This window comes from Artemia franciscana, chromosome 15 (genome assembly GCF_032884065.1).
Source record: "Artemia franciscana chromosome 15, ASM3288406v1, whole genome shotgun sequence".
NCBI lineage: Eukaryota > Metazoa > Arthropoda > Branchiopoda > Anostraca > Artemiidae > Artemia > Artemia franciscana.
In genome coordinates, this window is record NC_088877.1 from 17205421 (window position 1) to 17221222 (window position 15802).

The window sequence follows — 15802 nt, forward strand, 5'->3', positions numbered from 1 at the left end:
ATTCTGGGAAAAGCGTTAAGATACATTAATGCTTCAGTATGTCCCGTTAGGCATTCTCTAGATAGGTTTGAATAACCTTTCTCTCTCGAAAAAGTCCCTTGACCCTTTCCCTACGCGTATCGACCGTTTTTGATCCGACCCTTCTAGAGCTATGAGTTAAGCTATACCCTTTTTAGTCGTATTAGAATGAGCTTCTGTGAAAGTCTGAACCTCTAACTTATGCCCTTTTGGCATCAGCGTTAATATCTTACGCTTAGGTTAGTAGCTAATCGAACAGATTTATTCCACCCAATGTGGATGCTGAGCTGCTTGTCTTGACTGTAATAACACGTAGCTATTAGCATTAACGTCTTTGTCCTCTTCTAACAGAAGTTCGTCAAGAAGCAGTGCAGCAGGCTTTGGCAGCAATGCAAAATCGGCCAAAACCTTCACTGCCTATGCCAAGTAAAAGGACATCTGTCATGGCTCGCTCTCCTGATAGACATTCCAACGATTCAGGTAAAAAATTGAAAAACTGCACGCGCTAATCAGCTTGCTGTTGGTTGAGGCCTTTTATTTCCATTTTCTGTTCTAACTTGTCTTATTTCTTCTTTGGCTGGAATGATGGCTTCTGTTTATTTATTTAATCCCTGCTTTTCAATTATAAAATGTTATGGCATTAAAATAAAAAATATGCTGATTACATCTCTATCAAGGTGTGTGTTTACTTACTTTCGAAAGTGCTAAAACTATCGAAAGAAGTTAAAAAACTAAAGTTGTGTCTATAGGGCTTTGACAAGGCCTCCAACTGTCTCTTCACTGAAATCTCGAGTTTATCACGATTCTCCATGTAATTACTTAACGTTTAGATATATGCTCTAGTATCAACGTTTAGTCGCCTAATTTCACGCGTATTCCTGTCACTTCTGCTTTTTATGATGCTACATTAAGTATTCGCTGTATTGTCTGAACTCATGAGCTGAAAAAAATTCTCCCTGCTTTGTTGAATGTGACGCATTTCTTCTGCTTGGTTGTTCTTCCCTCTCTCACAAATCATTCTGCCCCCAAGACAGAGTAAAAATCAACCATTAGAAAGTTCCAAATATTTGAAGCATTTGTGACTTCGGTGGACTTAAGCAATTCCAAGAGTTCTTAAGAAGGACTAATGGCTAACATTGTTCCGTAATTGACAGTTTTCTTGTTGTTAGAATGAAAAAAAAAAGTAAAATAAAGACAAATCAATACAAGATATACTTTCTCCAGCGATTATTCTTTCCAGTAAAGCTTCTTGTCCTAAAAAGCTTTTCATTGATCGTTGGTGCACAGGCTATAGATAAAAAGTTAAGGGATGGGGGGTAACCGGATATGTTTGGGGGTGTGGTTCTGATATTTAAGATCTTCCCAAATTTTAAGGTATTTTCTTAGAAAGAGCCTAGGGGAACATTCCCTTGCAGCATTTCTATTTGTAGATATGTTGTTGACAAAAACATTCTTTTCAATGGTCTAAGTGTACGTATTGGTGACGTTAGATTTATAGAAATACATAGCAAACATGTAATGGGACAATAACTCTTAATGTTCATGTTGAATTTATTCCCCTGGATTTGATTATATAATTTGTGAAAAGGAGGAAGACGAAGCAAAAAAGTACTTTTTTGGGGGGGGGGTGGTCAAGGATTTTTTTGTTTGTGAAAACTCTTCAGGTCTCTCCTATTTCCTGGAGTGATGTGTGAATCTTCTATTCTTGTATGCTATACCAAATAAGTACATTGAAGTGATTAGTACTATGTAAAAGAACAATATTGCTGTGGTTAAGGTTAGAAGTGAGGGTCAGAAGTTAGGGTTGACTGTGTTCTATCCCGTTTATGTAGATTAGGTTATGAGAGAGAATCAATCAAATGGGAAGACAAAATTCCCCTAAGCTTAGATTTCGCATGTGATTTGAATGTCCTAGATATTTTTTTTTTTTGCAAAATTAACGACTTTTTGGAGGTTTTGAGAGTTCAAGGTACAGGAATAAGTTTGGAAATTAATGTTAAGAAGCCTAAGTCGCTTTGAATAAGAATAAATTAGGGTGAGGACTGAGGAGGTGATTTTGGGTACCTAGAAGATCGATCAAGTGAATAGATTCACTCACCTGGGTAGTAGTATTAGTAAATACAGCGGATGCAGTGAAGATATAAAAAAGCTGAATAGTCAAGGTCCAGAGTGTTTTTTCATTGTTGGAAAGAGCCTGGAAGAATTGGAAGACAAGTCCGCTAAACAGGATTAGAATATTGGAAGTTAAGGACGAATATTGGGACATTAATGATAGCGGTCAATTGCGGCTGAAACGTCGGCGCTTAAAAGTCTGAAGAAGGTTGGTCAAATGATTTTCACAGTTATGGAAAGTCTAAGATACCCGTTTGACTGATCATATTTCAAACAATGAGGTGTATGAATAGTTTGGTTCGTTCCCACTTTCAAGAATTATACTGAATTCTTCTTCAGTCCTTCCCCACATGTGGCTAAATGAAAATCAGGTTATCTCCAAATGGGATGGGAAGGAATCACCTAGAAAGATTTGAATTTTATCCTCTGACCTCATAGGAAGGTATGAAGGGTGAAGCTCTGAATTGATTGGGGCGGAGGATGAGCGTGTGTACATATGTTAGCCTTTGGCGGCTTGATTCTACAGTGACATAGTAATAGTAGATGTGGGTGCTATACCTGAAATACAATTAACTTTTGAAATTATGCCCTTAGTTATGCCTAACTTGTCTTGTAAACGAAACACACCCAAGAAGTGAAGTTAGGTTAATCCTAATCAAATATACGAAAACATGATGATAATATAATATTTAGAAACAAAATTAGGGAAATTACAACAAAGAATTATGGGAAGCAGGCCGCGCAGAACGCATTATATTAAGTACCTCACCTAACTTAAACAACCCCTAACCACCTCTAAATGTTAAATATCTAATTGAAATATACCTACATCGTAATTTCCTCACCCAAAATAAGCAAATCATAACAGATTCTAGAGAGGTAAACCGGTTTTGTGAGATCTTAGACAGTGTAATTCTTGAATGTGTTTCGTTTAACAGACAAGTACCATAAAAGGAATTTAATGTTAGATGTCAAGAAAACTGGGGGGCAGCTGCCTCCTCCCCTTTTCCAAACCTAGAACCGCCACTTGCTACTTCTGCTACTAATTTATCAGCTAGTAGACAGGTGAAGAAAAAGAATAAAGACACAAGTAAATGCATTATCATTCAACCAATTTTAATTTTAAGATATTATTTTTGCTATTTTCAAAGTCATATAACCAGTTTTTTTCGCGTCAAATTGTTGCTAAAGCTATTGTAGTGATACAATTGAAATTAAAAAATTGTCAAATGAACGGTAGATGAAAGATACCGAGTATAATTCGTATTCAAAAGTGCACAATTATATTTGGTTGTCATTTAATACAGTAATTAACATCATCAACATATAAGGCATATTTTCCGTTATTAGGTTGTAATTTTAGTGTTTCAATGCTATAGGGAAAATGTTAATTGCTTTGTTAAAGAAAAGAGCCAAGAGAATGATTTAATGGACCTGTCTTTAAATATAAGTTAACCTTTTCTTTGATCGTTGAAATAGCTATTTCGTGTTATTCAATCTAGTCTAAGATCTACTTAGCCATATAACAATAATTTAACAAATAATAAAAACTATATTTATTTCTTGCGAATATTATACATATTACAGGGAATTGAAATAGTTACCTTGAAAAGTTATAGGTATGCTGTAAAAAAAAAAAAAAAAAAAAACGAAAAAAAAGGCACAAGACATAAATTATGTTTTCTGATATAATGAGTATATTTCGTGGATGACGAACTAAATAGATTGGCTTTGAACTGTGACGACTTTGCCCATAAAACTACATTTTTGACTCAAGTTCCCTAGCTCTTTGTGAGAAGTCTTTCAGATAAATAAGAAGTAGGACTGTATTTGACCAATTGTTCAGTATAGATACTTTGGGGTAACATTTGCCCTTTTGTTACGGAAATATTCTGAATATAAAACAAAAGATTGCATTTAAATGCTTGCTTGCATAAAAATGTTAGGGGAGGGAAAGTATCCCTAAAACATTACTTGTCCAATGCCCCCTCTCATTGCATTAAAAAAAATAATAATTTGATAAATACAAAGTTGCATTAAAAAAAATAATAATTTGAGAAATACAAAGTGCACTTTTAGTATTTTTTTAAACGTGTGCCCCTCTCTCGAAATACCTTTGCCCAAAACAGAATGAAACAAAATCGTGCGGTCTTGTCTGTATTGCAAATATGCATTAGGTTATTGTAGTTTTTGACTTTATTAAATAATCCGCATCATACTAAATAGTTCATATGCCAAATAAAATTGGATGAAGGCTTGTTTATCCGCGTAAAATTTGTAGGATATTCAAAGTGATTTGTTAATTCCATCAAACACCGATCTAACAGGTATGTCCAGCCTATGTTGATGACTAGTGTTATATTGGTCTTTTTGACGAGCTTGACACCTCAAGTTATATAATGGAAAGGTTCTAAAGCCAAGAAGACCCTTCCCTTACCAGCTCTTATTCTTCTTTAAAATTCAAATTGAATCCCCTTGAACATACAACTTAATCCAAAAACCACCAATGAGTGAAATTTATATGTGTACCGAAGGAATTGTTTCGAGGTTTTTCTTGTTAAGAAATGACGTATTTAAGGGTTTTCTTCGCATACCTGTTTCAAATTGTGTCGTTGAAAATCTTATAAACCCTTTATTGCAAAATTAAATAAAAAAAACAAGTTCTTTTAACTGAAAGTAAGGAGCGACGTTAAAACTTAAAACGAACAGAAATTACTCCGTATATATAAGGGGATTTTCCTCCTCAACGCCCCGGTCTACTTTTTAAAACAGTAAAAAACTTTAGCGTAAAGAGCGGGGTGCTGAGGAGGAAAATCCTCTTACAAATACGGAGTAATTTCTGTTCGTTTTAAGTTTTAACGTCGCTCCTTACTTTCAGTTAAAAAAAACTGTCTTTTTTATTTGATTTCTGAACGTTTTTGAATTAATGCATGTTTTGATTTTGGCTCTCTGCACATAACTAATCAAAACGAAATTTGCATATTACTTTTTTTTTGGCTAAATGGCTTTCTCATAGTTTTAATCGGAAGATTTCGAGAAAAGAAGGGGCAAAGGAGGAGGCCTAGTTGCCCTCCAGTTTTTTTATTACTTAGAGAGGCATCTAGAACTTTTATTTTTTTACGAACGTTTTCATTAGTAAAAAATATACGTAACTTACGAATTAACTTACGTAATAAAAACATATATTCATATGTTTTTATTACGTATATTGGGGGGGGGGGGAGGTTTCACCCCCTCTTATAAACTGATTTAAGTTGATAAACTTAAGCTGCTAAACTTTTATATGTTCCTTCAAAGTACCTTATTTTTCATCAGTGCACTGTATTTTTGCCCCCCTTTTCTATTGCGTCAATGCACCCTGTAACCTAGTAAACTCAAAATACATTTACTCTAAAAACCCTATGAATTTGTATTGATATTTTGACTCTGAAGCAGGAGCTTACTCATAAACTTATCTCCGGGGAGAGGGGTATCTCCCATTTATTATTTTTTTTTTGTAAAATTAGTTGGAGTTCCATCCATTTTCCCTCTTTAGCTCTATCTACTTGTTGCTTTGCGGTAGTATGTAAAATAATTCATGGAAACGAAGCGTAAGTAAGGAGCGATTTGGCCCAGTAGTGATCGAAACTAAAAATAGAGTTTTGATAACAATAGATACGTGAAAAGAATTCGATTTTGTTATCGTTCAAAATATGTAAAGCTCATTATCTTTAATGTAACCGGTCAGAAGCTATGTGCCTGAGAAAATTTGCCTTATTGTCAAAAAAGATAGGAAACACTCCCAAAAGATCAATTAATCCTTATGAAAATCACACCACCAGATTCAGCATATCAGAGAACCCCACTGTAGAGGTTTCAATTTCCTATATACAAAAATGTGGAATTTTGATTTTTTTTTGCCAGACGAGTTAGAGTTCAGAATTTTATTCACCAACCAATACATTTTGGAATCACAACACTCTTCTTCCCCCTTGAAAGGCTCCATGGCCAGGGATATATATACATATATATATATATATATATATATATATATATATATATATATATATATATATATATATATATATATATATATATCGTATATATATATATATATATACCATATATATATATATATATATATATATATATATATATATATATATATATATATATATATATATATATATATACATATATATATATATATATATACCATATATCGTGAAATAACACCATATGATATGACCGCCGTATATCATGAAGTGAACGCGACGAAATATTACGGATGCATGTTTCTTTTTGTTTCCGGGGGTTATCGCATGGAACCACTGATCCTAGAAGATCGGGAGATGGCTCGTTTGATCGGAAATCAAAAGTTCTGGTGCCTTTTTTAAGTGACCAAAAAGATCTGGGGGCAACTAGCTCCCTCCCATGCCCCTATTTTCCCAAAGACATCCGATCTAAATTTTGAGACATTTGGTTCAGTATAGTTGAAAGGTCCAGTAATTATGTCTTTGAGGATGACCCTCTTAGTTCCTGGAAAAGTATTGTAAGTTGGACAATTTACCCGTTGCTCACATATAGTACCTGCTATTGGCAAAAATACGGTTTTTTTCTGGGGGGGGGGGTAGTTTGACACGGAAAGAATTTTCTGTGGAGAGGAAAGCTTCCCGGGAGTATTTTCCAGAGGAATATCTTAACGGGGGAGAATTTTCTTGGCATGATTTGGCATGATTTATTCTGACCATTATTCTGACCTTGTTGCATTGATTGGTATTGGGTTAAACAGGGTTGCTTTAAATAGGGCCGAGTTAAATGAGGATTGAGTTTTACGGAGATTGTCTTGAATGGGGTTAAGTGAAAGGGGGTTGACTTAAACGGTTTTGGATCAAGTGGGTGTTGATTTAAATGGGAGCGAGTTGGATGGAGGTTGAATTGAGCGGGATTTGAGTTTGGAGGATGTGATTTGAATAAGGGTTTAGTTGAACGAGGTTTGAGTTAAACGGTCTGTGTTGAACGGAGGTTGAATTTCATGAGAACCAGGAAGGAAGCTGCATAATCAAAGAATAATATTCTTACATTGAGTAATATTTCAGCAAAATCTTGCAGCCTTGTCTAAAGGGGATGCAGGATTCAATATATTACAGACCTGGAAGCAGGTTAGGAATCCCTACTTTAGCACAATGAATACTTAACATAATTTAAAGCGGCACTTTGGCTTGCCGCATTAGTGACATCAATTTATCATTTTACGCGGGCGCAGCTTGAATACTGACTATACCATTCGCAGAATTTAGACCCGTGGATTGGTCGGTTCCTGTAGAAGTATTGAAGTTACATGGGTAAAAAATGAATAATTTTGGCTAGTCTAGGGGTGTTTAAAGCCTATTTAAGGTTTATTGAACGATTTGACGAACTGTTGGATCCTTAATCAAACAGTTCGTGGTAACGAAGCGACCCGGGTCAATAAGTAAGGAGCGACCCGGCTCAATAGTAACCAAAACTCTAAAAAATGGAATTTTGATATCAGTAGCTACATCAAAAGAATCGTATTTTAATGCTTATTTCAAATATATAACTTTCATCAAGTTTAGTCTTACCCATCAAAAGTTACGAGCCTGAAAAAATTTGCCTTATTTTAGAAAACAGGGGGAAACACCCCCTAAAAGTCATAGAATCTTAACGAAAATTACACCATCAGATTCAGCGTATCAGAGAACCCTACTGTAGAAGTCTCAAGCTCCCATCTACAAAAATGTGGAATTTTGTATTTTTTGCCAGAAGGCAGATCACGGATGCGTGTTTATTTATTTGTTTGTTTTTTTGTTGTTTTTTTCCCCAGGGGTGATCGTATCGACCCAGTTGTCCTAGAATGTTGCAAGAGGGCTCATTCTAACGGAAGTAAAAAGTTCTAGTGCCCTTTCTAAGTGACTAAAAAAATTGGAGGGCACCTAGGCCCCCTCCCACGCTAATTATTTCCCCAAAGTCAACGGATCAAAATTCAGATATAGCCATTTTATTCAGCGTAGTCGAAAAACCTTATAACTATTATCTTTGGAGACAACTTACTCCCCCAGAGTCCCCGTGGGGGTGGGCTACAAGTTACAAACTTTGACCAGTGCTTACATATAGTAATGGTTATTGGGAAGTGTACAGGCGTTTTCAGGAGGATTTTTTTGGTTGAGTGGAGGGGTTGAGAAGAGGGGGATATTCTGGGGGAGCTTTCCATCGAGGAATTTGTCATGGGGGAAGAAAATTTCCATGAAGGGAGCGCAGGATTTACTAGCATTATTTAAAAAAAAACAATGAAAAAATAAATATGAAAAAGTTTTTTTCAACTGTAAGTAAGGAGCAGCATTAAAACTTAAAACGAACAGAAATTATTACCCATATGAGGGGCTCACCTCCTAATAATACCTCGCTCTTTACGCTAAAGTATTTTTAGTAATGTCAACTATTTATTCTACGGCTTTTGTGATTCAGGGGTCATTCTTAATGAATTGGGACAAAATTATATCTTTTGCTAATAAAAAGATTCGTAAAAATTAAAAGTTCTAGTTGCCTTTTTAATTAACCAAAAAATTGGAGGGCAACTAGGGTTCCTCCCCCGCTTTTTTTTATCAAAATCATTCGATCAAAATTATGAGAAAGCCATTTAGCCAAAAAAAAGAATGTGCAAATTTCGTTTTAATTATTCCTCTGCGGAGAGCCAAAATCAAAACATGCCATTGATTCAAAAACGTTCAGAAATTAAATAAAAAAAATAAGTTTTTTTCAACTGAAAGTAAGGAGCGACATTAAAACTTAACACGAACAGAAAAGTTCGGTTTTTACTGATTTAGTTTTTTTTTTTACTGATTTAAAAATAAGAGTTGAGAGAAAGTCAAACTTTAGTGTAAAGAGCGGGGCGTTGATGAGGAAGCAGCCCCTTTCATATACGAAGTAATTTCTGTTCGTTTTAAGTTTTAATGTCGCTCCTTACTTTCAGTTGAAAAAACTTGTTTTTTTTTATTAAATTTCTGAACGTTTTTGAATCAATGGCATGTTTTGATTTTGGCTCTCCGCAGAGGAATAATTAAAACGAAATTTTCATATTCTTTTTTTTGGCAATTTGGCTTTCTCATAATTTTGATTATGATAATTTTTTTTTATTTAATTTTTCAAAAAACACACGCTCTGCTTGGGCTTTTTTTTGGGTGGTAAATAATGGTTGTCGGATGTTCACGTGTATTTGTTGATTGAAAGCAGATTATGTGTTCGTAATCCGATCACTTCTGGCTGAGTCAGTGAATGTGCCCAGAAGATGTGGTGGATCAGATACTCTTGACAGATGCTTAGTGTAGATTGCTTATCATCTTATTTTAGAACAAGGTCAAAGGCTTCCGACATTTTTTTTTTACTCCAAGCACTGGCAAACTCACATATGTTTTCACAGGAAGCGGATGAAAAAGTGTCTCCTGACATATCTATGAGCACTACCAGGGAGGGACAAGGAGGGATGCTCACAGGAAACAAGAGGACATTTCAAAAGTCAATCGAAAGAGGAAAATGAGAATTACTCCCGTTTAAATCCTGTTTAAACAAAACGTCTACTAGTAATTCCATTCCTTTTCAACACTTAGAGAATTTCCTGGCGGGTACTCTTGCACAGATCTGACTCGTCTAACTACACAGTTCTGCACTTAGTATGTTGTTCGGGCAACAGTATAGTGATTTAGATGCTGTCCATCAAGGCTCATTTTGTGTTCACAATCCCGAGGAGTTTACATTTTAAAATCTAAGTGTTGCTGTAAATACTTTTTAAATAACATTCTCGCCTTCTGAAAAATTGTATTGTCCTCGCCTTCGATTGATTTAGAAATGTAATCAATGGACTATGGGAGTAGTATGGCCAAGATAAGTTTAGAAGGCCAGTGCCCCCATTACTTTAAGTGGCTAGTCCCCTTACTCTTTTCTTCTATAGGGGCTTAAAATCACGAATAAGGCTTAACGGCGGTGCCATCTACACAATCAGTCATAGATGACGGTATTGCTAACTACAGCCATATAAGGTGAAATGTTTTCTTTTCAAACGGTAAATTTTTAGCTTCTAAATAGTTCCCCATTGATTTTATGAAATTTACATCTAACGTAGGAATTGAACGTGAGACCCATTATTTTCTAAGATAAAAGAAAGACACGTTACTCGACTGAGCCAACAAGTCATTGACAGTATTATGTTCTGAGAAATACATTATAAGGCAATCAATGTATTGTTTATTGGATGCTGGCCAACTGATGTAGCGTCACTACATCGTATCAAGTTAATGGTGCAATCAATCTCAGTTGGATTTTTGGTAAGTGTTATCAGTGATTTGTTTCCGGGCACCTGTTTTTGGCAGTATCCCGAAAATATGCATACCACGATGATTTGAGATGCTTGCTTAACAGATATTCTTTTGATGATTCATGAAACTTGTTTCGATCTCTAAAAATTGTAATGACTACAACCGAGTAGGTATCATTTTTGTAATGTAATGGCCCACAGCTCATCGGTTTTCCATTACTGGAGCTTGCAAATGAGTATGGGTTTCAATATTCCCCTCCAGGGCCCCATGTATCCTTCCAGGGCTCTTGAGTCCTCCATCCAGTGCCCCAATACCCACCAACCCATTTTTACTTCGATTTTTGTACTTTATTTTTTCAACTTTTTTAACACAATTTTTGACTTATTTTTTGGGGACTTAGAAATTTCTTGGGACGTAGAATTTTCTTGGGAATTAGTATCATTTTGGAACAAATAATTTTTGGAGCTAGAATTTCTTTTTTGGACTCAAAGTTTTTGGGAACTTAAAGTTATTGTGGGAGGTTGATAATTTTTTGGTATGTTCCCGATATTTTCAAGAAAGATGTATTATCTGGTATTGTGTAATTATTCATGTTGTCAGTAACACAATAGAATACATCCTGTGGCAGCCATCACATCTGGTCTTTCGAGACACAGGTACTGTGGTTTCCCATACTCCGATGTACTATTGAAGTTGCTAACAGCTTTTTTGACATTATTCCAAGAATATGCATTCCAGTTTCATCGTTAAAAATCATTTTATGTTTTCAGTGACAACATGAATGTTTATGCAATACCAGATAACGTATCATTCTTGAAATTCTCGGAAACATGCCAAGAAATTCTGGGAAATCAGGATGAATATTCTAGGAATTGCAATAAAAAAGGTATTGGCAACTCCAATGGCACATCGGTGTATGAGCTGCCAAAGTATCTGTGTCTTAAAAGACCAAATGTGAAGGTTGTCACATGATGAATCGTATTGTTTCACTGATAACATGAAGAATTATGCAATACCAGATAACGCGTCATTCTTGAAATTTTTGGTTTCCCAAAAAAAAAATTCGAAGCCCCAAAAAACCGTAAATCACATAAAATCTGTGGAATACTGCCTAGAAGCTAAAATTGTTTTGACTCAGTTGTTATCTCAGAAGACCAGATGTGTTGGCTTTCACGGGATGTATTGGCACAGACAACATGGATGATTACGCAATATCGGATAACACATCGTTCTATAAATTCTCCGAATCATGGCAAGATTTCTCTGAAGCCAAGTTGCATATTCTTGAAATGATGTCAAAAAAGGTACTAGCAACTCCAATAATACATCAGACCAGGGGCTTCCACAGTATCTGTGTATCAATAAACCAGATGTGAGGGCTGTTACAGGATGTATTCTATTGTTTCACTGACAACATGAATAATTACACAATACCAGATAACACACCATTCTTGAAACTCTCGGAAACTCCAATAGTACATTAGAGCATGGGCTGCCACAGTATCTGTGTTTCAATAAACCAGATGTGAGGGCTATCACAGGATGTATTCTATTGTTTCACTGACAACTTGAATAACTACACAATACCTGATAACACACCATTCCTGAAACTCTCGGAAACAATTCCCAAAAAATCCCTCAAGTCCCAAAACATTCTGTAAAAAAATTGTGTTGAAAAAAGTAGAAGAAATTTCAGTTCAAAAAAGTCGAAGTTGAAAAAATTTGGGGGGGGGCATTGGGCCCCTGAATAGGGGACTCAGGGCCCTGGATGGGGAAATGGGGCCTCGGAGGGGAATATGGGGAGCCAAACTCATGCACAAGCTTCTATAATGGAAAACCAATGTGCTCAGGACCATGAGATTACAAAAATGATACCTGCCCGGTTGTAGTCATTACAATTTTTGGAGGTCGAAACAAGTCTTATTAACGATTAAAAGAATACGCCTGTCAAGCAAGTATCTCAAATCATCGTGGTATGTACATTCTCGGGCTAATGCCAAAAAAGGGAGCCCGGGAACAAATCGCTGATAACACTTTGCAAAAATCCAATTGTCTGATCGATTGCGCAATTAACTTATTACGATGTATTGATGCTTAACATCAGTTGACCAGCGTCCCAGAAACAATACATTGCTTGCCTTAGAATGTATTTCTAAGAACATAATATCTTCAATGACTTGCTGGCTCAGTCGAGTAACGTGTTTTTCTTTTACAATAGGAAATAATGGTCCTCGTGTTCGATTCCTACATTAGATACAAATTCATAAAATAAATAGAAAACTGCCTAGAAGTTAAAAATGTATCGTTTGAGATGAAAATATATCTCCATCAATGACTCTAGTTAACAGTAACGCCATCTATTACTTTGGTTATGTACATGGTAGCATGGGGGAATCGCTGTTAAACCTTATTTGTGATCTTGAACCGCTAGAGGAGAAAAGAGTAGAGGGGACTGGCCGCTTAAAGTAATGGGGGCTCTGGCCGCATAAACCCGTCTTGGCCATACTACTCACTGGGTTGTTTTTTATTTAATTTGCTCAAGGCCAAGCTTCTATTTGCACATTGAACCTTTGATTTTACTTAAAAAAATGTTATTGAGCTTGTTTTTTTTTTCAAGGGAGGGGGGGGGGGTGGTATTCTCTGATATGAAAGGTATCTAAAAATACGGTCAACTTGTATAAATAGTTGTATTTAGGGAAGCTGGGTCCCTAATCCCTCTCTGGTGTAAGTATCTGTCATGGACCAATTTTCTGTTATACAAAACACGATGAAAGCTCAATCAGCCTTATTTTATAAATCTATCTGTTTCTGAGAATTTGAAGTGTTTTACCTTCCATTTGATAATTTTTTTTTTTTTTTATTCAGTTTCGTGCCTCGAAACCAAATTTAATTCGTACTAAGTACTGAATGTATTGCAAAAATCTTACCGAGGATTGTATTTTTTTATTTTTTTATGTTCATATGTATGAACCTTGTTTTTGCATTTTCACGCTCGACCATTGAAATTCATGAAATCCTTGTATAAAAAGATGAAAAAAAGTTCTGGTTGTAAACATCATTAATGTCAATTAACTTTGCTCTATCGACTGGGAATGTCTGGAATCTCAAGATGTTTCCTTAGAATTTATCACTGTTCAAAAACATTTGTTGCTATCCTTTTCCATACAACTCCTTGACGTCAAACCAGATTTATCAAAGCTGTTTGTTTTTGCAGGGAATTAGTTTTGACTTTATAATGTCAAGCTCAGGGACAAACGTGAAAAAGGAACCTTGGCCCTCCCTCCCCCCGAGATCCTGAGTTCGTCCAATGTCTGAGCATTGCTATCAAGTAAAATCTGATAAAGATCCCACATACGTGCCTGGTCATACTCAATTGGGCTGGATGCTTTCTGCGTAAGAACATCCGATTCCACTTTATTTAAAGTTTCTCCCGCAAAGGAAAGCACTGCCACCGTATTTTCAACTTCTTGTCTGACAAGTGCTCTGTTTTTGCGCCTTAGCACTATTGCTGCTTTTAAGTAAAATAAACACAATGTTTAACACACATGGGAACGATCTATTTTCGATTGTCCTGTTTGTTGCTCTTGTTCAAATTAAGTATGAACAAAGGGGTTGCTCACTAGATTACTTGGCCATCCAGAATATTATATTGTTATAAAAAAAAAAAAAAAAAAAACTTAAGCCATTCCTATGTTGGAAAAAAAATTATGCCAGCTAGTGGGTCTTGCTAGTTGCTCACTAGATTACTTGGCCATCCAGAATATTATATTGTTAAGAGAAAAAAAACTTAAGCCATTCCTATGTTGGAAAAAAAATTATGCCAGCTAGTGGGTCTTGCTAGTTGCTCACTAGATTACTTGGCCATCCAGAATATTATATTGTTAAGAAAAAAAAACTTAAGCCATTCCTTTGTTGGAAAAAAATATTGTGCCAGCTAGTGGGTCTTGCTAGTTGCTCACTAAACTACTTGGCCATCCAGAATATTATATTGTTAAGAAAAAAAAACTTAAGCTATTCCTATGTTGAAAAAAAATTATGCCAGCTAGTGGGTCTTGCTAGTTGCTCACTAGATTACTTGGCCATCCAGAATATTATATTGTTAAGAAAAAAAAACTTAAGCCATTCCTTTGTTGGAAAAAAATATTGTGCCAGCTAGTGGGTCTTGCTAGTTGCTCACTAAACTACTTGGCCATCCAGAATATTATATTGTTAAGAAAAAAAAACTTAAGCTATTCCTATGTTGAAAAAAAATTATGCCAGCTAGTGGGTCTTGCTAGTTGCTCACTAGATTACTTGGCCATCCAGAATATTATATTGATAAGAAAAAAAAACTTAAGCCATTCCTATGTTGGAAAAAAATTATGCCAGCTAGTGGGTCTTGCTAGTTGCTCACTAGATTACTTGGCCATCCAGAATATTATATTGTTAAGAAAAAAAAAACTTAAGCAATTCCTTTGCTGGAAAAAAAAATTGTGCCAGCTAGTGGGCCTTGAGAAAAAAAAAAGGAGAACCTCAGCCATATTACAAACATCATCGATCGATGCTCCATAACCCTTGCATTTCCTAATTTTTTTCATGCTTTGCGCTAAACATATTATCGACATTTATTGCCTTCGCTAAATTGATTTGTTTAGTCAGTTCAGATATGAAATACATCTTTTTTCAGGGAGTACCTTTTGATTTTTTATGCCATTGCCGCTTGTGTAGAAAGAAGCAGAGTTGAAAGCAATGATATTACTATTATTATTAGTATTATTATAATATACGGAAACTGAGGCAAGGCTCAGCCCACTAAGGCCCATTACTTCAACGCCCCCACAACTAGAAATGTATTACCAACCGTTCTGGGCCTTTGGTGTCCCATCGGGCATGGTACTTTGAGATAGGACTTGTCCATCTTCTTTTTTCATCTGTCTTCCTCCCGATAATAAGTTGTAAACTATATTAAAGTTGTTTGAAATCTCGCTAATATAAAAGAAGCTTTTTTATTATTATTATACAGTATCTGGGTCCTAATTTTCTAGAAATTTTGCGATCGAAAAATAAATTCAGTATGAGTAGGCGGTCAGGGGCGGATCCAGGGGCAGCCAGGGGAACCCACCGAGCTCCTTCTGGCGCTCTCATTTTCTTTGTTTTTATTTTTTTAAATAAACTTGTCAATTCAGTCAATTATTGGCACCCCCGTCATATTGCCCCCACCCCCATGATTTTGCACTAGTTCCGCTTTTGTCTGTAGTTACTCGTATCATTTGTGGCACAAGCATAGTGTTTGTCCATAGTGGACAAATATAGGGTGCATTTTCAATTATTGCACATGGGGCAAGTCATTATGAATAATCATAATGTAATAACCGACTAAGGTA

General features: G+C 35.7%; 1 protein-coding gene across 1 annotated transcript in view; it reads left to right on the plus strand.

Annotated features, from left to right (window-relative positions):
* LOC136036111 (disco-interacting protein 2 homolog A-like) overlaps positions 1–15802 on the plus strand; it is a 255860-nt gene that overhangs the window by 46351 nt on the left and 193707 nt on the right. The window contains exon 5 of the mRNA XM_065718124.1: positions 370–498. Coding sequence (XP_065574196.1) covers positions 370–498 — 129 coding nt within the window. The remainder of the gene's footprint in view (positions 1–369; positions 499–15802) is intronic.